Raw genomic sequence first — 22,614 nt, forward strand, 5'->3', positions numbered from 1 at the left:
TTCCAAAAGGTACAGTTCTACGCATTGAAACTGTACCAAAGATTATTTTGTTGAGATTTTTCAGTTTGCCTACCGTTGAGAAAATGGTTGATTATTACTTCTATTTTTTACGATTACTTGATGTCTTTATTTCTCTCTCTCTCTCTCTCTCTCTCTCTCGCTCTCATTACAAGAGAGCTTCCTTGTGTTTGTTTGTGTGTATGTGTGTGTACGTGTTTTTCTTCTCATTATTAAGCAATTTGCCTCCTTTGTGTTATTAGTTTAGTTCAATTTTTAGTTATATTGTCCTCAAGGAAAACTGCAAAACAAAAGCTTGGCTTTTCAGCATGTCTCCTTCATTTCCAGCAATTTTGATTTTGATTCAGTATCACCAGAAAGTGATATTTTTCTTCGTTACGACATTATACTGATATCGTGTTATTACGTGTATGTAAATGTCTTGTATTCTTGGAAATGAAATGAAATAGAATGAAATGAAATAAATAGTTGAATACCTCAACTCAACCCAAATCTTGACTCAAGCTTTTATACCTGGATCAGTGTACAGATTATTGCTAGAGAAATTGATAACGTTCTTAGCCAGAGGAATATTTCCTTGAATTCCCGTTAATCTTTAATGGATTTCTGGTAAACCCCCCTCATCTGCAATGAAATCTAAGGGATATTATCAGACAAGGCTTCTTCCAAGTATACTATCATATGAATACATCAATTAATGCTCGTGAGCATAGTTTGCATACCGTTCAGAAATCTGTTGTCTATTACTTCTAATGTCAGCACAAGCTTTTATGATATATGGATTAGTCTACAGATTGTTGATAGAGAAGTTGAAAACGTCTTTAGCGAAAGGAATTCTTTCTTGAATTTCTATTTATTTTAATGGATTTCTGGTAAGACCGCCTCATCTGTAATCAAATGGAAAGGATATTCTTAGACAAAGCTTCATTCAAGTACTAGCATATGAATATATCTAATGTAGGTGACCTACTGAGCATAGACTTGTAGGCCTACTTATCAAAGACTCAGTACTTGTACTGATCATTATTATATGAACATGTTGTTAATATATGCTTCCTGTGTGTCGTTCGTTACAGTGCATGTCCAATTTCATATATTACTTTGTATATTCTATTGAAAAATATAGATCTAAAAGTTTAAATTGAATTTAAATTGAATGTTCGCGGGCATATTTTTTTCCACGCCTGTCATATACGTTTTTCTAGTCGTAAATAAAGTCGTATGCAACATGCTGATTATGTAGGAACCAATGGACAATATTCATTATCCCACTCCATTGGTAAGAGCAGTTTCCTTCGTTGCTGATAACGGCGTTTAATTGTAATGATAATAGTTATCTGCTCCGCACATCTTTCCCCCTCGTGGTGGATCTTGAAGAACTTTCCAACAAATAATTTCTCTGGGCCAATGGGATAACCCACCTAAACATTATGTGGAGAACATCAGGAAGGCTGTCAAATGTTTGTGGCGCACCCATGCCAATGCAACCATACAGGAACAATCCATTCCCTACCCCGGGTCGAGTTGGATCGGGAGGGGCACAGTGAATAAAGTGTCTCAGTCAAGTGTCATGACAAGGTCTGAAAGGTGGATCTTTAAGTGCAGCACGCATTTCATCATGGACCGTCACAACTTGACACACTCCACAGGTAGTCCCACGTCTGGGCGTCTGGGTAGAAACATCATCAATTCGGTTTTGATTTTCGGGCTCCACCGGGAACAGACTTCTAGCATACACTCATAATATACACTCTACTTGACTACCGGAACTTTACGTGATACATATCAGATACAGACTGATTACTTAACAATACATGTACCTGTAAACAAATTATGTTTTCATCATAGACATGGTATCTACAGGAGGTGATCGATAGCACCTGTTGGATTTGCACATGCACATACGCGTCAGACTGGGAGGCTGTTACCTTGACAACGCATCCAACATAAATCATTATTTCAAAAATTCACAGAGAGAAGATTAAATCATTGACAGTGATACATCGGATCGAGATAGCTGTGGAATTCTCTTTCTCTAAGTTTTTTTGTTCTTGTTCTTCTTCTTCTCTGGGGGAGATCTTTGCCAGTACTGATAATTTTCCTCCAATCTGCGTCACTTGCGTGATAAATTGATCCGGAAGCAGGAATGAACTTCAATTCAAGTTGAGTTTGGTCTTTAGGTAGTTGCGAAGATGTACTGCGTCATGTTCGTGCGATTTAGCTAGTGATGTCAATTTCATGTCGCGTGCTGTAAGACACATTGTTCGTCACTTCTATTCTGCTTAATTCTCTGTTTGTGGTTCCTTTTCATTTTTCTATCAAGAACTGTTGATTCAATTCAATTATATTTATCTTATTTTACACTTCTCATATAAGGTTACACTGAAAGCAAGGTGGGAACCAATGTTTGTACTTTGCCACTAGTAAACGAACGTGACTTCACACATGCATAGATGATATATGAATGTGTGTGTATATACACAATTATTTCGACGATAACTGGTCTGTATCGATATTAACATTTATGTCTCTGGTTGCACGAATATTAGGTAACTATGACGAGACCTGCATAGTAGCAAGAGTCTAAAAACGTAATCAAGATCTGCTCCTATGAGGGGACCGGGATTGTGACTCCTTTCAGGGCACTGTCAATGAGACCAACCCAGATAAGCTGTTAACATTATAAAGGTTGTTTCGAGATCAATCGAAGGCGTCTTGAAATAGTTTTATTATTTGTGCTCCCCTCCCTCCCGGCAAACCACACTCGCGTTTTTTAACACACGCTAATCACAGTACAGAAGGAAAAGATATGTATTCATGCACGTTGTATTGAGCCTTTGAATGTGTCTGTATATCCGTATGAATTGAATCGCCATATCAGCGACTGAACAACAGTTCACCTCAAGAGAGGTACATCATTTTATTTTGTACTGTACATGAAGAAAGATGTTTCCGCTACAACTACCAGGGGAGATTAAATTGTTAGAAGATGCAATGATTATTCCACTTGATATGTTTGCAGTTTTGCATAGAACCAGTACCGAGAGAAAGAGAGAGAGAAAGAACGAGAGAAGGAGAGAGAGAGAGAGAAAATAACAATTATCTTGGTCATGATGCATAGAAAGGTGCAATTCCTTTTTCTAAATTCCTAATCGGATTGCCTGCATATGAGGTATGTAAGGTGCATGAGAAAATCTATGATTATAATCCTGTTTTTGAAATAAAAGGTTGACATTTCTCGTTATATGACCATTGGTATATTCTCTATCATATCCAGCAACTTGCCAATAGCAAGGGAACGAAGGGGTGAACAAGAAGGAAAGTGATCAAGACGTAAAGACTTGCCCCATCGCATGCAGTGCAAGTATATACTCGTTTCTCTCTTTTTCTTTTCCGATTTTCTGTCTTGTGGGTATGTGTTCCCCTCTTCCCATCTTTCTGCTCATTTTTCCAAATTTCTCTCCTCATTCCCTCCACATGTGTATGTGTGAAAGCGCATGCTTCATGTTATCATCCGATTCGATTGAATGAAAACTGTATACACAGTACTTCCAATGATTAGCTTGTACGGTACATGTATCGTTGTATTGTGTTATAAAACCATGTATAATTAATGTATTGCAGTAATGTAACGTAAGTGAGGGGACTGCACTATACAAGTTCGCTTTTTAGCAACCCCTCAATTTTCATTTCCATGAAGTTCTTTTAATAACCAATATGTATTATTATGTTCCGAGATATGTAATCATTTGAAGTGTATTACCCGTGTATATTGATTGGAAATGAAAAAAAAAAAAACATGCATCACATGCATGTGTGAAATGAAATGAAATGAAATGAACATGGGTTCCTCCCTTTCTATTTCTCTCATACTCTGTCTTTCTTGCCTTTTTCTATTTTTCTATGTGCGCTTTGTGTAAGTGTGTTCTCTCACACTCTCTCCCTCCTTCTATGTCTTCTTCATCTTTCCATCTCTCTCTCTGTTTCTATCTTCTTTTTCTAATATTTTTTCATTCTTTGTGTGTGTTTTCTCTCTCACGCTGTGTTGATGTCGTTCCTTCTTTTTCCTTTTCTCTTATTCTGTTCTTCTGTCCTTTTCTTCGTTTTTTCCTCTCTGACCCTCTCTTTCCAATTGTCTCCTTCTTATTCGTCTCTTGTTATGTTCCTCTTTCCTTCTCTGTATTTCATCCATTTTCTCTCCATCACTCTTTCAGTTTCTGTCTATCTCTACCTTTCATTCTCTCCCTCCATCTCTCCCCCCACCATCTCCGGCTCCTTCTCTCTCCCGTGAAGAATAGATGCCGCAGAGAGTATCTATGCCTGTCTATGAAGAGATTCCTTTCCCCCCTTTTTTTTTTGGTCAACTCGGCTGGAACCAGGAGGGATTTTCTCCAGTATTTGACTCACCACAATCGCTTTGTGGCCGCTCTGAATAGCACATCATTTCTCGCGAACATAAAAGCTGTGACCTTGGACGGACATGTCGAAAGGGTGTACGATAGATATGAGCTGACAATATTGCGAGGAAATTGGAATGCCGGGAGAAAATGACGTCACAAAAAAAGACTATATGGAGCAGTCGCTCCTTGCATGAAACACTGTGCATGTCTTCGATGGCTCTGATGCCCCTTTATCTACCTTCTTTTTTTTTTCTTCGCTGTTTGATATCCTTGACAGCGCTTTGTTGGAGTGTCACGGGCAGAAAATGGGGAGTGAAGAAAATGGTGGTGCACCCACACTCCTTTCAATCTTCTGAGCTCTAAAGGAGTAAAAATAGAGGCAATGAATTATTCCATTGCTTATTCTGAGTAGCTAAGAAAATGGCAAAGAAATAAAAGAAAGGAAAAAAGGAGGGAGAAATAATAGACAAAGGTTGGAGGGAATTATTCAGGAGCGGCTTCTAGATCCGACGCAGGTCATACAAGGTGGATATCAATCAAGTGATCAAAATCTCATCAAGTTGCATTTCTACAGGGGATCGACCACCAGCAGTATCTCTCGAGACAGATACATTTATAATCATGTGTGTATGTGTGTTTACGGGTGTGTGTAGGAAAACCTAAGTTGTAACGCCAGTAATAATCCTAAATGGACAGGAAAAGTGAGACAAAAGAGAGAAATGTCATCAAAATAAACACACACACACACACATATCATATATATGTATAGATATATATATATATACATACATACATACATACAAACAAACACATTATTAGGTAACGGGCATCAACAGTGAAGGTTTTGAAATAAACTTTGGTTGTTTTTTTGTGCACGCATATTTTTAACTGTCAGCTACACGTATATACACGTCGACAAAGTAAGAGTCTTTATCGAGATTTCCGTGGTTTTGACAAACCACCTTTTCAGACAAACAAAAGGGCAAAGAGTACATTATTTCAGTCTTGTCTTTATCTTTCTTTTTTCTTTTTCTTTTTTTGGGACAAGGACTCATCTTTTAAGCAAAATGCCATCCTACTATTCTTCCGAAGGACACGTTGTTTTGGCTGGTATACGAATACTCATAAAACGACGACGCACCGTAGACAGCAATGCACTTTAGCTGAAACGGGTAAAGTGCGTGTGGATTTTACAAATGCACGTTCGAAATTCGTCTCAATATCATTACAAGCAACCAATGCATGAAATCCCCCCACAGGGAAGACAGATGTATGAAAAAAAGAGGAAGGAAAAAATACTTTTGGATGTCCACTGGTACCTTCTACGGCAGTCATTTTCGTGAATATGCCCTTGCTCAAAATGGGGGAATTTGTTATGAAGTGCACTGGATTTGCTGATATCGAACTGATATTTTCGAAATCATGCAGCGGGTCACTTTCTCCGCATTAAAATGCTATAACCTCTCCTAAATCACCACTTTGGCACTCCGTAATCTCACAACGGCGAAGGTCATTTTGGATGGTTTATTACAACATGGTGACATCACGCAGTGCCTTACTGGAGAATTCACAAAAGTGTATCAACTGACAGAATAGCTCTCGTTCTGTTTTGGGCCCAAAATATTGTCCCAATCCTTCCAAAGCTGAATAAGTATAATTTGGGAAAGCAATTCCCCCGCAAAAAAAGTCATAAAATTAAACTCAAATAAAGTCGGCCAGCTAGTGAGCAGAGGCGAATTGATTTGGGATTATCCCGAATGGGGAATATCAATGATAATGAGTCCATGATATGAAAAAAGAAACAATTCGGTGAGACACAGTATCACTGAAATCCATATTTATGAGGTGATTATGTTTGAAAAGCCCCTGGAAAAGTTGAAAATCATTCGGTGGTACACCCCCACCCAAAAAAAAAAAAAAAATCATTAGCATAGTGGAGATATTTCTGACCCAAATATATGGTGCCAAGCTATTCATTTTTTAAAGGAATTATTTACCATGTACCATTTAAAATGTGAGTTAGGGATAGAAACAATTTGGTAACCAATGTAAAAATATTAATCAGTATTATCAAAGTATCAAAGTATTGTTATATATACAAAATGTGAACAATGTGGAAAATAGTTTTAATAAAATTGTTTCTAGAATAAACCCTATACAATAATGGTTTATGGCGAATGTTATTATATCTACTTAGATTTTAGGATTTATTGCAAAATTGTTATATGGTAGGATATTTTGTGATACAACTGACAATTGTCATTTTTTTATCTAATGGCTGGTACCAATGGTAAACAGTACTTTTAAAGAGTTTCAACAATCAGAGAGTAAAGTTTGCTCAGGAAGGGGTCAGGACATCATTGAGTAAAAATAAATGTGAACATGAGTTTGGTTGCAAAACGTGTCAGCTCCATTCTTGTATAGTTGATATCTATTTGCGATTACACCTGCGAAAAAACAGAAAATACTAAGAAAATATGGGATATCCGGGGTATCTGTTGGAAGGGTTTGTATTGCTCTATCTGGTCATGGACATACTTTGAAATGATTGAACATAGTGCTTGTTTTGTGATCAAGCTGTATATCATATATATATATATATATATATATATATATATATATATATATATATATATATATATATATATATTGGTCCGTCGGGTATTCGAGCTTGGGTCTGCCTGAACCGCTATGACGTCTCAGGGGCCGAGCGGTTTAAGGCGTTGGCGTTCCATGCCAAAGACCCGGGTTCGAGTCCCGGCGGAGACCAATTTTTCAACTCTTGCGCTTTTCCTAAAAAGGAGGAACGGTAAAAAGGAATAATGACGTCAAAGCTACGCACCGATTTCTCCTTTCTTTCTCATATCTCACAATATACGTATATATATACAGTTGTATATACAGCTATATACACAAATTTGTGTGTACAAGACAACATCTTACATAGTAAAATGTACAAATGTAAGTACATTGTATTTTCGTTCATGTTCACACAACACATTTTGCACATGTCGACACGGACGACCAAATGAAAGACACTTTAACACTGAATTCTCTGATTCCCAGTGTAATGTGGTAGGTATACGTAGTTACAAAATCATGGTAGTTGTCTTTAGTAAGAGTGATTGCCTCTTTGCTACATTTGCCCTTAAATTTCATTTCGGTTTAAATGTATGAAGAAGATCTTTATGAATTTTAAGTGCAATGTGGGCATGCTGACTTTTTGCGACTAGCTGCATTGTTCATTAGCCCCGAATGAATAAATAAATAACATGTATCAGCGCTGAGATGAGTGAATTCATCGGCGTAGCAAGAACCACGTTATAAGCACCAAATGTCGTGATTGCCGAATGAGTTACCTTAAAAGATTGAAAAGGCAATTGAGCAATAGGTGGAATAACATTTCAAGAAATGGTGTGCCCAAAAAGGATTCATTCATCGACCAATTTCTAAATCGAAGATTTGTACTAGAAATGAAAAAAAGAAGAAGAAATAAATATATACCGCCCGAATTTCGATGGAGGGTGATGCGGATTACTTTGATATCTTCAGTTGATAGCTTCAATCGATCGTCGCCACTAGCGTTGTTAATGCAGCGATGCGTGTCTTACACCATCCATTTACCATCTAAACAGCTGCTCCTACGAGTCGTACATGGATTGCGAAGGCACATGCTGAATATGACTTTTGGACATTGAGAACTGCGTCTTCATTTATTGAGTGAACGGCAAGTTGCGAAGTCCTCGCATCATTTTTGTTACGATCCATTATGGTTAATTATTCATCGCGATGTCTTTGATGCGTTATTCATTTACTGACTTGTAATTGTAAATATGAAAGAGAACAACGAAATCCGAACATTTCCGCAAGACTTTTCTACATAATCTCAAGTCTCTGTCCAGGGATGTCGAGAATAAAATCCACCTCTCAAAATCGAGTGATCGTAAGGCGCATTTATCATTTATGACACCATTGCCAAAGGATTAATAAATACATAGTATCGCGTAATGTCCAATATTTGTTTATCATGGCCTCCAGATATTAAGAAGTATGGGGAGATTCAACTAGAGGAAATTGCTTTGCCCATTGAAATCACAAACGTGCATTAAGAAGTGAGTGGTGTGAAACAGAGGATTTCACGTACCATGAATATGCATGCTGACTGCTGTAGACACCGCCAGCCAATCGGAGCATTACGTACGCGCTGACGTCATCAAACTAACGAGAAATCAAAGAGCAGTAATGTTTTGCGTTTTGAGTTCGGCCCGTCGATCAGTAGTAAGGAGCAAACACACTGCGTGTAGCCGACCCACGCCCGATAACTCTTCATCCAATAAGGCATCATCACTTTCATAGATTATCTCTTCTTTTGTTTAAATCGGACGATCCGTTCCACCTTCCCAGTATATATGTGTGTGTTTTGAATATTAATTGAAATCGCTGATTCAGCGTCACCATCGTGGTTTTTGAGGCCGTCTGCCCACGATAAGACTGGTAGGAAGGTGTGGGAAAAGAGAGCAGACTAAATCTCGGAATACATGCAAGGAAACGCATTCATCGACGATACAGCGTTCTGGCGAAGTTCGACCTGAAAAAGAGCGGCGGTGTACGGGATTGTGCCCGGGGTATCACCTGTTGAGTTGGCTGGTCCCACATCGTGTTCTTTCCTGGGATAGTAGAGGTACTGAGTCGCTCCTGCTGCACGCATATCCCTAATAATGAGGACTGTTTCGAAGGCTGTAGTTCGCTTCCTTGGGCTGGGGCTGTGCTTGGCTCTCTTAGCGGAGGGTTCGTCGAGAGTGGCAAGAGGTGGTAAGTTATCAACATGACTCTTTCAACTGTTGAATACTGTTGCTTACGAATTTGTTGTCGTCTTTTGTCGTTCATTATTTTTCCCTATCTTCGTCAAATCGACGCCACTTTGGTTTGTGATCACGATTAGCTCAAAAGAGTCTCCTGGAGGAATTCTCCGAATACTTCGCAGAGTATCAAACGACTGAAGATACCAAGAGTAGTTTTATTTGCGTCTTTGCTGAAGTAAATCACTTGACAGATGGGCAACCATTCTTACGAAATCGTAGAATTTATTGAGACAGTGATAAAATACCGATATGTAATTTGTACAGGAGATTGTGATTCACCTATTACGCCAAACTCCTCCAATGCCCAATGGTTACTTTGCCTTTCTTTCCCTTTCTCATTGCACTTTCATGCGTTGGTTTCTAAAAAGAGCCCTGCAACGGTTCTGATCTTTCCTACATTGACAAAAAACTGTAATGACGTCTGTTATGATTGTCGCTATCAGAACTGTTTACTAAAATGGAAATTGTCATAACCTTTCTTCTTCCGCATCCTTTTCTGCTGAGGTACCCATGCCCAGAAGGCGCACAATAGGGCACGCACATTCCACACGTGACTTCACTCTATGAAATCAACATGTTGCCATGATTTTATGCTCAAGAGAAAGAAAAAAAAATCCAAACAATCTTGGCTATTCTTAAACAAAAGATAAAAATCAGATGGCATTTCAACGTATGACGGCATCACCTTCGTGCAGTTTCGATTGGCAGACAATTTGAGGAGAAAGAGAAAGCGATCCTCTTCCCTTCATCTTAAGGACGCTGGTAAAAGCATTCTTTCTGTCCTTCTATGCACTTAGTTATCTGCACTTGTCGCGCGCAATTAGTGTCAGCACGTTGAGAGGGTGGTGCGCTCCCCTTACGTTTATTTACATGTGTCCAGTGAGCTACAAAGACTTCGTGGGTCGTCAAGGCGTGATTATGCTTATACGCCGACAGATCAGTAACAAAAGATCCTAAAGGTATTGGGAGTACCGCCCAATGAATGATTTGAAATGATTCTCTGTTTCGTCGTTGTCGAGATGCCATTCTGGAAAGACCTTCGACCTTGTCTGAATCGGTGAACTATCTATCTAGCTTTGATGCTGACTGCTGAAAAGATAACTTCGAATCAAGGACAAGTAGCTGAAATGCTACGGTAGGGCAGTCTATCGATTGATACGCCGCCGCTTGTTGTTTGTTCACGTTTATCCAATTTGAACGGAGATGAAGATGTCAGTCAATAAAGATACAAAATAGCTCACTTGACAATGTAAGGTGGAATGGAGGCGTATTTAGTTTTTATTCTGCACTATTCAGCAGTCTTTCTACCATTGTTTTGTAGGAGACTATAATATCAAGTTCGTGTATCTAACCTTTACACTCCACGAAACGTCGTCAAAAGTTAAAGCTTGATCCCAGTATGACATTTAGAAATGTCTCTACGCTCGCAAAAATCCTATGATGACACGTGAGATATTTCCTCGTATGGTCCTGATTTTCATCATAGTTTGTCAGACGATTGCAAGTGATGTTAAGGAAGTAGCATGCGCCAAACTTGCGCCAGTATCACATATCAACAGCTTTAAAAGGATGATACAGTATCGGTTGATGTGAGGATTCAACTTTTAGTTTTTTGCGAGATGCTTAGAAACCACTTTATGAAATGTTACACAGCATGCAATTCTAAGAGGAATTCAAAGTTTATTTTTCAAAAATCAGTTTTGAAATGGCCGAGATATTCAAAAACAAAGCAAAACAAAGCGATCTTAATATGAGATGGGTCCCATTATTTTACGATTGCTTTATTTTGGATGTCTTAAGCATTTGAACATCAATTTTGATCAAATTAACTCTGAATTCCTCTTAGAATTAAACGCTCTTTCATATTTCATACCAAGTTTGTCATTATCTCAAAAGCCATCATCAAAAATGTTAGAAACCTGAAGTCCCATCGCAACCAACGCTGTACCATCCTTTTAATGGTGAGCTACGGTTGTGTCTATGCGTGTTCTGCCAAACTTAACGTCTCTCCATGTAAACCTGAAGGAATAAAATTGTACGGACTTAAAGGCAAATGAAACTCAAATGCATGCGGAGTAAGTTAATGTCCTTTAGAAGTTACTTAATCACCTTTGTTGTTACAAAGTCTATCAGATCACGTCTAGTTTTTACTAGACCCCCCCCCCCCCCCCCCATGAGGCAATCTGCATGAGATTCAGCATCTTTTGGAGTAGGCCTATTATGTGACGTGCATGGGTGTGACGACATGATATCATTTTCAAAACCCCTCTGATATATTTCTGTTCAGGACGGCTCAACCCCCCCCCACCTACACACACACACACACACACACACACACACACACAAGTTGCGATGTACTCGAATTTCTCTTTACGTGTGCATGTGACGAAACATATCGTGCTTCTATTTCAGAGCGTCATCTGCATATATATATATATATAATATATCATAGGATATAATAAACTTAGTATACCGTTTAATCCCATCGTATATAATACACTCCTTTCCTGTTTTGCTCTTTCGCTCCAGCGTCTGTTGTAAAACAATCGCGAGAGCCTTAAAAACGAGTGTTTGACGTTGATTAGAATGGTGATAACTTCCACTCGAAGTATTCCTTCAACGTATAGAGTGATTCTGCGGCAGTTACTTATATGGCGATGTTCAGTTCGTCCCCCTCCCTATACGTGTATCTCTGTATCTCTGCAAAGTTTTCATTTACGTAAAAAAAAAAAAAAATGTGCTCTGTGTCAAATCATCGGTCCATTTAAGGAGGCCTGTGGTACGTCCTTGGTCAACGCATCTTCCATAAGTGTATGTGCTGTAGGGATCTGTAGACCGAACTCATGTGATGTACGGGTTGCATCATTACTCGCTTGGTACTGAGGTCAGAAAAATATCTTTAACTTTCTTTGCATGTTTAAATTAGCGAAATTTGTAATAAAAAAAATGGTGATTAGCAATGACAAAGAAAATTTGTTGACAATGATAGTAATAATGATAAGACAACAGTAAAGTGATGATAGGTCTGCTACTACTACTTATACACTACTATACTGATAATATTAGTTACCCCCTGCTTGTTCACGAAATACGGGCAAATATCTACGGTCTGGTGCCATATTCCATGAGGCCGGACGCCGAATGGAATATGGCACCAGACCGTAGATATTTCCCGTATTTCGTAAGAACAAGCAGGGGGTAACGATTTTATCTTTTAGTGTGATAAAAAGAGCAATAGAAAGGGTTCTCTGTCAGCTATTGCATGAGACAATTTAACACAATTCGTTACGTGTATATATATGTCGTCAGTGACAGTCAACTTTGTTGGTAATTTCATATCAAACAAGGACTTGCCAATATTTCCTGTATATAAGTTCTTGCCGAAATATTACTTGCAGTGATGGCTTCTCAAGAATGAATGTGTATCACTGTAATCCAGCTGAACGCCAGCCGGTGATCGAATGTACAGTTTGGGCAATCTTAATTGTTGGTGAAACGCAACGTTTGTATTCGATATTGCGCGATTATACAAGGCTGGAAGTATATTACTTATCAATTGTCAAGTGTTTGTCCAATCAAGTCGGCGAGATCACACGGGTGAGAAGTAACGCCACGAGCGCCCTCATTACACCACTTAGCTTCTCAACAGCGCCGCATGATATTCCAATAATTTCAGAATGCGAAATTGAAATATCTGGAGTAGGGCGATGCTGTGATTAAAATATATTGTGCTAAAATGTTCACGAGTTCTCATCCCGAAGGCGTTGACATTTGTGACTATCGAGAGCACCCCCACCCCAATCTCCACCATGAAGGTCTAGTGCAAATAGGCGCAATGTTCATGAACTCATATACCGTGAACTGATGCTGCGGTTCGTGTGCAATTCCCCCATGCGGACATAATAGCTTTGAACCTCTGGCGCGCAAGAACGTCTGCTAAGACACGGTGTTCCCCGCCTCCTAATGCTAGGCTTTGACGTTATGACAAGGCTTGCGTATGCCTTGTGTTATTTCATTAAGTCATTGTGCAACACGATGCTCACTTCTTGACCTTCTAACCTATTCTTTTTCTCCCCTTTTTTTCGCAAAAGACCCCCCCCCCCCCCGTAAAAAAAAAAAAAAAAAAACAAAAACTGATCGGCGAAGGAAAGAGGTAAACGGAGCAACCTTTATCCCTTCTCAACTGGATTTAGAATTTGCTTTTAAGGGCTGTAACTGTGGGCTCCTATATAAATACTGTCAAGTACGAGATTTTCATATTTTCACGTTGGTGCTTTTGCACTCTTAACTGATGTACTAAATCATGTCATCAGATTAATGACAACTGTGGACAATTTTACACCAAGTCTGCTTCATCCCTCCTAAATCATCCAAAGTAAATAGGCCATCACCGAAAACAGGTACACACAAGCTTGAATAACATGAGTAAATATAGCAATGGATTGAACAGCGAGCACAAGCAATATGTACCAGCTGTCACAAACATGCATTTCTTTGCATTTTACAGATCTGCAATAAAAACTGGATATAGGCTATACAGTTGTATGCTCTTGTTTGCGGGTAAAAAAAAAAGATGCATGGATAAACCGGCCGATAGTTAGTATCCATTTCATATAGAGAGTTAGACTTGATTTCCAATGCGGACATACATTCATTGTTTGAACGACTACAGTAGTCAGTAATAATAATAATAATGATGATGATAATAATGATAGTAATAATAATAATAATGATAGTAATGATAATAATGATAGTAATAATAATGATAATGATAATAATGATGATAATGATAATAATGATGATAATAATGATAATAATGATAGTAATGATAATGATAATGATAATGATAACAACTATACATGAATTTATCTAACCGCCTGATTAGAAATTACCGGCACAACATGTGAATACTGCGAATGCATGTTTGTTGAGAAATAGGAATTTAACCTAAAAGTTTTCGAAACAAATGAACAGACAAACAAACAAAACTAATGGACAAAATACGCCTATTTTGACGACACTTTTCTAATTAGGTGTAATTTCGCCAATAAACACAGAAGAGGGAGAAAGGGGGTGTGGAGGGATGGGGGTATATCATAATTGTCTATCAGTATGATATTAAATGGATGGTATAGTATTGGTGGAGAAAAGGATTGGGCTTTTAACTTTTTGCGAGATACCAAGAAGCTACTCATTAAATAATACAGAGCATACCATTCTGAGAGGAATTCAAAGTATATTAGATAAAAATCGGTTTTGGAATGGCTGAGACATCAAAAAACAAAGTAAAACAAAGCGATCCTAATAAAATGCAGGTCCCACCTGTTTTGGATATCTCAGCCATTTCAAAACCAATTTTCATCAAATAAACGTTGAATCCCTTTTGGAATCACATGCTCATTCATACTTCATAACAGGTTTCTCATTACCTCACCAGAAAAATGTTAGAAACCTGAAGTTAGGTCTCACACTAAAACTATAGATCCCTTTAAAGTGAGAGGGGATGGAGGACAAAGGAAGTGTGCGTGTGTGTGTGTGTGTGTGGGGGGGGGGGAGGGGGTGCCAAAGTCGTGAATACTCATACACAATAAACTTTTATGTTGCTTTTTCTCGTAGCTTTTATTTCTAAATGTCTTGTGATATCTCTTCAGTGCATGACCAGCTATAGAATAGTGTGAAATTAATGTGGATTAAGACTAAATGATATATAACATTGCTCACTCTGTATCATTTTGTTTGTTGTATACAGTATTTTTTCTTCTCCCCCTTTTTTAACAAAATTCATTTCAATATTCTCAATAAAGTGATCGTAATATTAAACGAACTGAATCACGAACGTCAGAGTGAAAGCCATCGTAATAAGTTTGACTATTAGCATTATTAGTGGAATTGGCACATGTTCATAATTATGTACTTTTCACAAGCCTCGTTGAATTAAAAAAATCATGACGTAGTTACGACTTTTTTGTTGTTGTAATTCAATGCTGTATGACTTGAAGAGGGAAACTACGCAAAGCATTAAAATCCCTTTCAGTGTTAAACAACGGGAATTAATCGACTAGTTATTGGTCGAAAAACCACACGTGACCCATCCACAATGATTACGTGGCACCTGATTCTTCTGATTTTTTCCCCTTTATTCCCGTTTGTTTCCCCCAATGTATTATGGAATCACAATATTGCTCTCATATAATGGACCGCACGTTACACAAATCTCCGAGTTTCTTTTGATTAAGTTCCCGCACGTGTAGTATGTAAATACAAACATTTTTTGCTTGTTAGTCGATTCAGGAAGCGAAAGCGAGCGGTGGTGTATATACAATACATCTAAATATTGAACATTGACCTTGCATGGTTTGGGCAAGAACCCTTTCGACTTGCAAAGGTTGGGGTTTGGAAATCGGAGCTGGTTGTCGTGTGTGTACACGGGACGAACTCGCTATATTTGTTCAGCCCTTCTCGTGTGACGCCTCGTAAGCCACTCAGAAATTAATTACTTGTACCAGCCACTGCCTCTGGTCGAAGGCGGTGGGCGGAGATATGTTGCAATGATATACCTTTGATGTTGTCTTGTCTGGAGGCGCAGATGTGACACGGAAGTGATTATTACTCACCGATAGAAACTGCAGTGTAATCCCTCCGGTCCTTTCACTTCACTTCCGGGGTCATGAAACATTAACAATGAAACTTGGGTCCTTCCATGCATTTTTTGGAAAAATTTGTAGTTTCATGTTGAATTCATGCTATTTCCTGTTTTATTTTGCTTGTTTTTTCTTCCAAATATGAAATGAGAATGTGGTGTTTGCCAACTAGCCAAAACAACAGACATACCAGAGTGAACTCGAAGATGATTAATCTGGAGTTACAGTTGATTCGGGAACACAATGTAATGCAAAAGGGTGATGCGACGTGCAGTAGGTTACGCCCCTTCTGCAATTTGAAGAGTTCGGGTCATCAAGAAAATGTGGTACTAGTCCACGCAGAGTCCATATGGGTATAATACTGCTCGGACAGAAATTCATGCCCAAAAATCTCGAAAGAATTAAAGGTGTTGCTTACCATTGTCAGCAGTGATCAAAAAATATTCGAGTTATCACAAAACATCCTACCATATTAAAAATTCGCATGCAGTAAAGCCTAAAATATAAAGAGATACTATCATTTTTTCTCAATAAACCATAACTTTCGACAGTTTAGTCTAGAAAAAAAATCATCACAACTATTGTTCACATTTTGTATATTTCAACAATACTGAACACTGATTATACTGATTAACTTTTTTACATTGGTTGTTTCTATCCTTCAGTTCAATTCGTTTATTCATTTCTACGATAAAAAACAAACAAACATGCAATGCACACATACATAAATACAAAGCATACAATAGGTGATTAGAATGTATAACATAATAGATATAACAAATTAACAGAATAAAACACTTAGTTATTTAACTGAGGAATACAGCCTTTGGTTAACTTAAATGTGAAATGAAAAAAGAGAACTTGGAGGGAAGCTTCAGAAGCCTTGTGAGGAAGTAAGTTCTCTTAAACCTTCTAATGAGGTATTTTACCGGCATATGTTACAAGTCAGATTGATGAGGAAACACATAACGAGCACACACACAAAATACAAAGATATATAGATACAAAATAAGAGAGATCAACTTTTCATAAATGATTCAATAATTCAGTAATAATGACCTTTTGAGGAACTTTTTAAACAATCTTAATGTTTGACATGACTTAATGTTATTTGGTAATGAGTTCCAGATGACAGGAAAGCTAAATCTGACAGATCTTTGAATAAAAATGGAGTTAACTTTAAACAAATGAAAATCATGACTTTTGCGGGTCTCATAATGGTGAATATTGCTTTTGACATTAAACATTTGCATTATGTGCACTGGTAACAAGTTTTAAAATAAAAGAAGCCGAGTATTGCAATATGGTAGGAATGTAAATCTTGAATTTGTAATATGTTCAGTTGTTTAAACAGTGGCGTAGAATGAGAACGTAATGATTCCCTGTGCAAATACGTACAGCCTTCTTTTGTAGTTTCAAAATGGAATTTAACTTGTACTGATTGCTGTTGCCCCAGACTGGTAGACAATACGACAAATACGGTAATATCAACGAATTATACAAAAAAAAAAGGAGAACAGATCGGGGTAAGCAATTTTCTAGTTTGTATGAAATGCCAACACTCTTCGAAACCTTATTTTTCATATAATCAAAATGCTCATTCCATTGTAGATGTTTGTCAATTTGAATACTAAGAAAATTTACGTGATTACATTTTTTCAATAACTTAAAATCGATAGTTAGAACAATATCATCTAATACATCACAAATATTACTACATCTATTTTGAAATGGAACAAAATATGTTTTGTCATAATTCACAAATAACTTATTAACTTCAAACCATTTTATAACTTTACCCAATTCATATTCAACATTTTTTTTTTAAATTCTTTACATCAGATTGGGTATAAAATAAGGTGGTGTCATCGGCATACAAAACGAATTCCATTTTTTGGGTGGATTTTGTTATGTCATTAACATACAATAAAAATAAAAGGGGACCAAAAATAGAACCTTGGGGCACACCGTACTTAATATGACTTTGATTTGAAGAATGATTAGTAAAGAATGTGTATTGGGAACGCTTATTTAAATAACTAGTAAACCGCTTGAGAGCTGTGCCACGAATCCCATAATGCTTCAATTTGTAAAGTATAATTTTATGATCAAAATTGTCGAAAGCTTTGGACAAATCCATAAATATTCCTAAACCAAAATTACTCTTATCGATTGCTGATATGATTTTATCCTGTAAATCTATCAATGCATGGGAAGTGGAATGATTTCGCTTAAATCCGTACTGACTTTTTGATAATATATCATTGTTACAACAAAAAGAATATACACGGTTAAATACACATTTTTCTATCAGTTTTGAAAAACAAGGCAGGATAGAAATAGAACGATAATTTTGTAATATATGAAAGTTCCCCTTTTTATAAACAGGCACAGCTTTTGCAATTTTTAGTTTGATAGGAACATTTCCTGTTTCAATAGATTTATCAAAAATATAAACAAATGGTTTAACAATAAAATGAATTATTTTCTTCAAAATATTAACATTCAAATGATTACAATCCTAAGAATGACTACATTTCAATAATTTACATATTTCAACAATTTCACATTCTTTAATAGGATTTAGAAAAGGGATTGCTCACAACTATTTTTGAGAAAAATATCAAAAGTGTGGTTACATGAATTTTCTAGTGGGAGCATGGATTTTAAAGCTGTTGCACAACAATTGTCAAAATATGAATTGAATTCATTTGCTGTAACTTGTGGATCATCTACCTTCTTTTCATCAAACATAAAAAAACTTGGAACACTCTTCTCTGAGTTTTGGAAAACACTATAAATAACTTTCCAAGTATGTTTGCTATCATTTTTAGATTCCCTAAAATTATTACAATAATATTTTTTCTTTGCCTTACGCGCTAACTTTGAAACCTTATTTCTATACCTTTTATATTTATCTTCATCAAAAAGAGATGTATCGTTCAAAAATTTTTTGTATAATTTATTTTTTCTTTTAATATACCGAAAAAGCTTTGGAGATATCCAAGGATTTCTAATTTTATTAACAAATACTTTATTTTTCCTAAAATGTAAATGCTTGTCCAACAAAAGCATAAACATAAACAAAAATGCATTGTATGCATCATCAACATAAAGGGCAGAGTACACAGGGGACCAATCTGTATTACAAAGTTCATTATTCAGCGCATTTATGCCCTCCATTGATATATTACGAACGAGATTAGGTAATTTTTTTCTCTTCTCTGAGAATTCTACATTAGATATTAAAAATATAGGGAGATGATCGGTGATATCCACATATAAACACCCACAATCAAAATGAGTGTCTAAAACATTAGTAAATATATTATCAATGAGTGTATAGAGCTACTTGCAGTTTAACGGGTTGGAGCATTAATCAAAGGAAATAAACCAAGACATGAATTAATATCAATAAAATTACTGACATATTGATCCAATGAACGCTTTATCAAATCAATATTAAAATCACCTAACACATAAAGATTCCTGCGTTCTCTAGATACAGTTGCAAGCATTCTATGATAACATTCAAAGAAAGTTTCATTATTACAACTTGGTTTTTTATAAATAACACCAACTGAATATTTCATGTTCTTATCAATAAAATCAATAAACAAACTTTCACAACATTTTTTTTCCTCCTCTGTCTGAATAACATCAGTATTAATCATAAAATCTATATTTTTAGATATAAATAAACCAACCCCACCCCTCGACCACGGTATCTATTGACGTTTACAAAACTATATCCTGGTAATTTAAAAGGAATCAGTGGTGTTCCTGAAATCCAGGTTTCCGAGATGGCAATAATAGAAAGTGAATGTTTTAATGATAATAAGAGTTCTTCAATTTCATCAAAATTATTTTGAAGACTTCGGGCATTAAAATGAATCAAACTAAAACCTATGGGATTCACAAATTCAACAATAAATTCATTAGCAGTATAACAACTATATGAATGGGAGGATTTGGATATATGTATATCTGGGTCAATGTTTTCTAGGTTATGACCCATAAAAATGATATGACATTGTGTATTTCGTCAAAACTGGAATATCACTATATCCAACTCTTAGGTCATGAAAACAAGTAATTACATCGAACAAATAATATCCAAAGGTAACAATCATTACAGTTTTTACAGATCTCATCGAATGTATACAAAAAGTCACATACAACATTTCACAGAATAGAACACAATACATAAAAAGCAAACCAAAAAACAAATCAAATGCTCATAAAGAGAAGTACAGGTATGAACGGGATGAAACGTCAAATGAAAAACTTAACTCACATGTTAGAACTATTTTGAAGCTTTTGATTTTTTTTTATATCTGCAAATGACAAATAATGCCTTTAAGGCAGAAGGGTCATACAGCCATAATAAGTCTTTCGCATAACTTAACATTGAGTGGGACACAGGTTTGCCTATGGCGCCTTTTGCCACCGCAGGAAAGAGAGCAAGAAATATGGATGAAGAAGAAGGATATATAGGAAGAAGATGAGCAAGAAGTGTAAAATTATCAGTAAAAGACGAAAGGGAAGGAAAGAAGAGGAGGAGGAGATGAAGAAGAATAGACAGAAGAAGAGAAAGATGAAACAGCAGAAGGATAGGAAGAAAGATTGAGTGATAGGAGAAAGATAGAGAGGACTGAATACTTTGTTAGAGAGAGATTGAAATAGAGAAAGAAGGGAGAAGTGAACGAGAGGGAAAGGGAGAGAAGAGAGAATATAGGAGGAAGATTAAGGGGGATCGTAAATATAGACATAGTACTGACATCATTCTGGTAATTTTTTTTTTGACATTATACCAAGTATAGAAACGAGTGTCAACAGCAATATCAGAAGGGACATCCAAAGATACCTAAGGCACTCTGTTTATGTTTCTAAAACGATTTGAATCTTGATGGAGTTACAGTCGACTGGATGTGTGAGATCAGAAAGCAGCCGGGAAAGCAGCTGACCAATTTTAAATCCCCCCTCCAAAAAAGAAAAAAAAAGAAGGTACTATCACAAAGCAAAAGAGGCATCAAAGTGGCCTTATTGATATTTCAACTGTCATTGCCTTGGACAATGGATGGATAAAAAGAGACAGGAGATACGCAGAGAGAGTGATCCTGTCATTGACCAAAATACACTCTTCGACGGGCAACGAACATGTGACCTTAAAATGGTCCTTTCTGCACTTTCTGCCATTTGGACAACCCCACGGTCTACATACGCCACATATTGCCCACTCGGGGAGGAGTAAAGTCACCCGCCTGTAACATATGGAAAATGTCAAGCAAATACGCCACTATTAAAGTAACATCAAATGTTATAAAACCAGTTAGAATCTATATCGTTTCTGTGTCATACGAAATAACCCTACACCCAGATAATTTCACCTTAACGGTAATCGCTGCTTTACTGAAGCACGTCCCAAATGTAAGAATATGTCACGTATAGGGAGAAATCAGAGCAAAGCAGGCGAACGGAAGAAACGAAAAAAAAAAAAAAACCCGACAGCGCAAAAAGAGCAAAGCAGAAGTCTAATCAAGAGAATTGTTGTCATGTTTCAACGATGTAATTCCCAGACAAGAATGCTATATATGAATCTTGAATCTGCAGAATCCGATCACAATCCATGACAGTGCACAAATCCCTTATTTCATAGCTCTCTGCAACTTCAGCCTTCAGGCACCACGCTAACATCATAACAATTCTTTTCCAGCTGCTAAAGCACATAGAAATACAGTATACAAGTTTGATATTTTGATCTTATCAATATTTCACACCCATAGCTTTGCAACGAAGATTGTTTTTTGATAACCTGAAAGCTTGCCCGGGGTTTGGCCGACATAGAAACAAGTAATACATCTGTACATGCAAAAAGTGCAGTTCAATATGTAGTTATGAGTAACAGATGAATGGAAAATGTTATTTTCAGGTTATGGGGGATGAAGTCTAGTGAAAATCGCATATGTACCCCCTCCCCTAGACTTTTTTTTTTTGGTGGTAAAAGATGAGAATCTCATCATCTTTATTTTTTAAACCGCGTGATCATCCTATCCAAGATTGATGAAAACCCACACTGACAGGTGTTCCCTTTAATGAATATGCTGATTAGTCAATAACATCATTAAAACATACACCTATAGATTATAGCTGTCACGTCTTGCAAAGGCTTGCTGATTGCGCGTTTGATCGACAAGCCATCATCTTTTTATCTGCGAAGATTCCAAAAGTAATGAATTTCCAATCCTATATTGCCCCTTATGTGAGTGAAACTAATATTTACGACAAGATAATCCTCGGAGATAACAGCATTTGGAAGTTATGGAAATGCTAACACCTCGCTGTACTACCGTGGCATGTCTTCTTCTTGTTCTTGGACAGCATGGTTGTTAAAAATCTTTTCTCTTCTCTTCCCCTATAGTCTGTTCTTCTCCCTCTCTCGTGTTCTTTCTTTCCACCAAGTCAATGCATACACAAAGTGTTGTTGGGTCATCCAACGTTCATGCCATTTTATGGAAATCGGTTATGCAGGGAAATTGTCAGAAAATACATCTTGTAGCTGCAGAGATCGAAATTTTGTATTAATTTTCTTTGTATGCCAAGGTTCTTTTTTTCTTATATATATATACCGCACACCGAAGATTTCTTTAGCAATTGCAGATAGTTCCCTCTGAAACTCTTTCAGTTTCGAGA

General features: G+C 36.9%; 1 protein-coding gene across 1 annotated transcript in view; it reads left to right on the forward strand.

Moving 5' to 3' along the window:
* Positions 1 to 8,769: 8,769 nt before the first annotated feature.
* Positions 8,770 to 22,614, forward strand: part of LOC139744802 (uncharacterized) — a 64,954-nt gene continuing 51,109 nt past the window's right edge. The window contains exon 1 of the mRNA XM_071655217.1: positions 8,770 to 9,230. Within this exon, the coding sequence (XP_071511318.1) occupies positions 9,137 to 9,230 (94 nt within the window). The 5' untranslated portion in view covers positions 8,770 to 9,136. The remainder of the gene's footprint in view (positions 9,231 to 22,614) is intronic.

This window comes from Diadema antillarum, unplaced genomic scaffold (assembly GCF_040938485.1).
Source record: "Diadema antillarum isolate AM-2024a unplaced genomic scaffold, OU_Dant_1.0 seq00001212_RagTag, whole genome shotgun sequence".
Taxonomy (NCBI): domain Eukaryota; kingdom Metazoa; phylum Echinodermata; class Echinoidea; order Diadematoida; family Diadematidae; genus Diadema; species Diadema antillarum.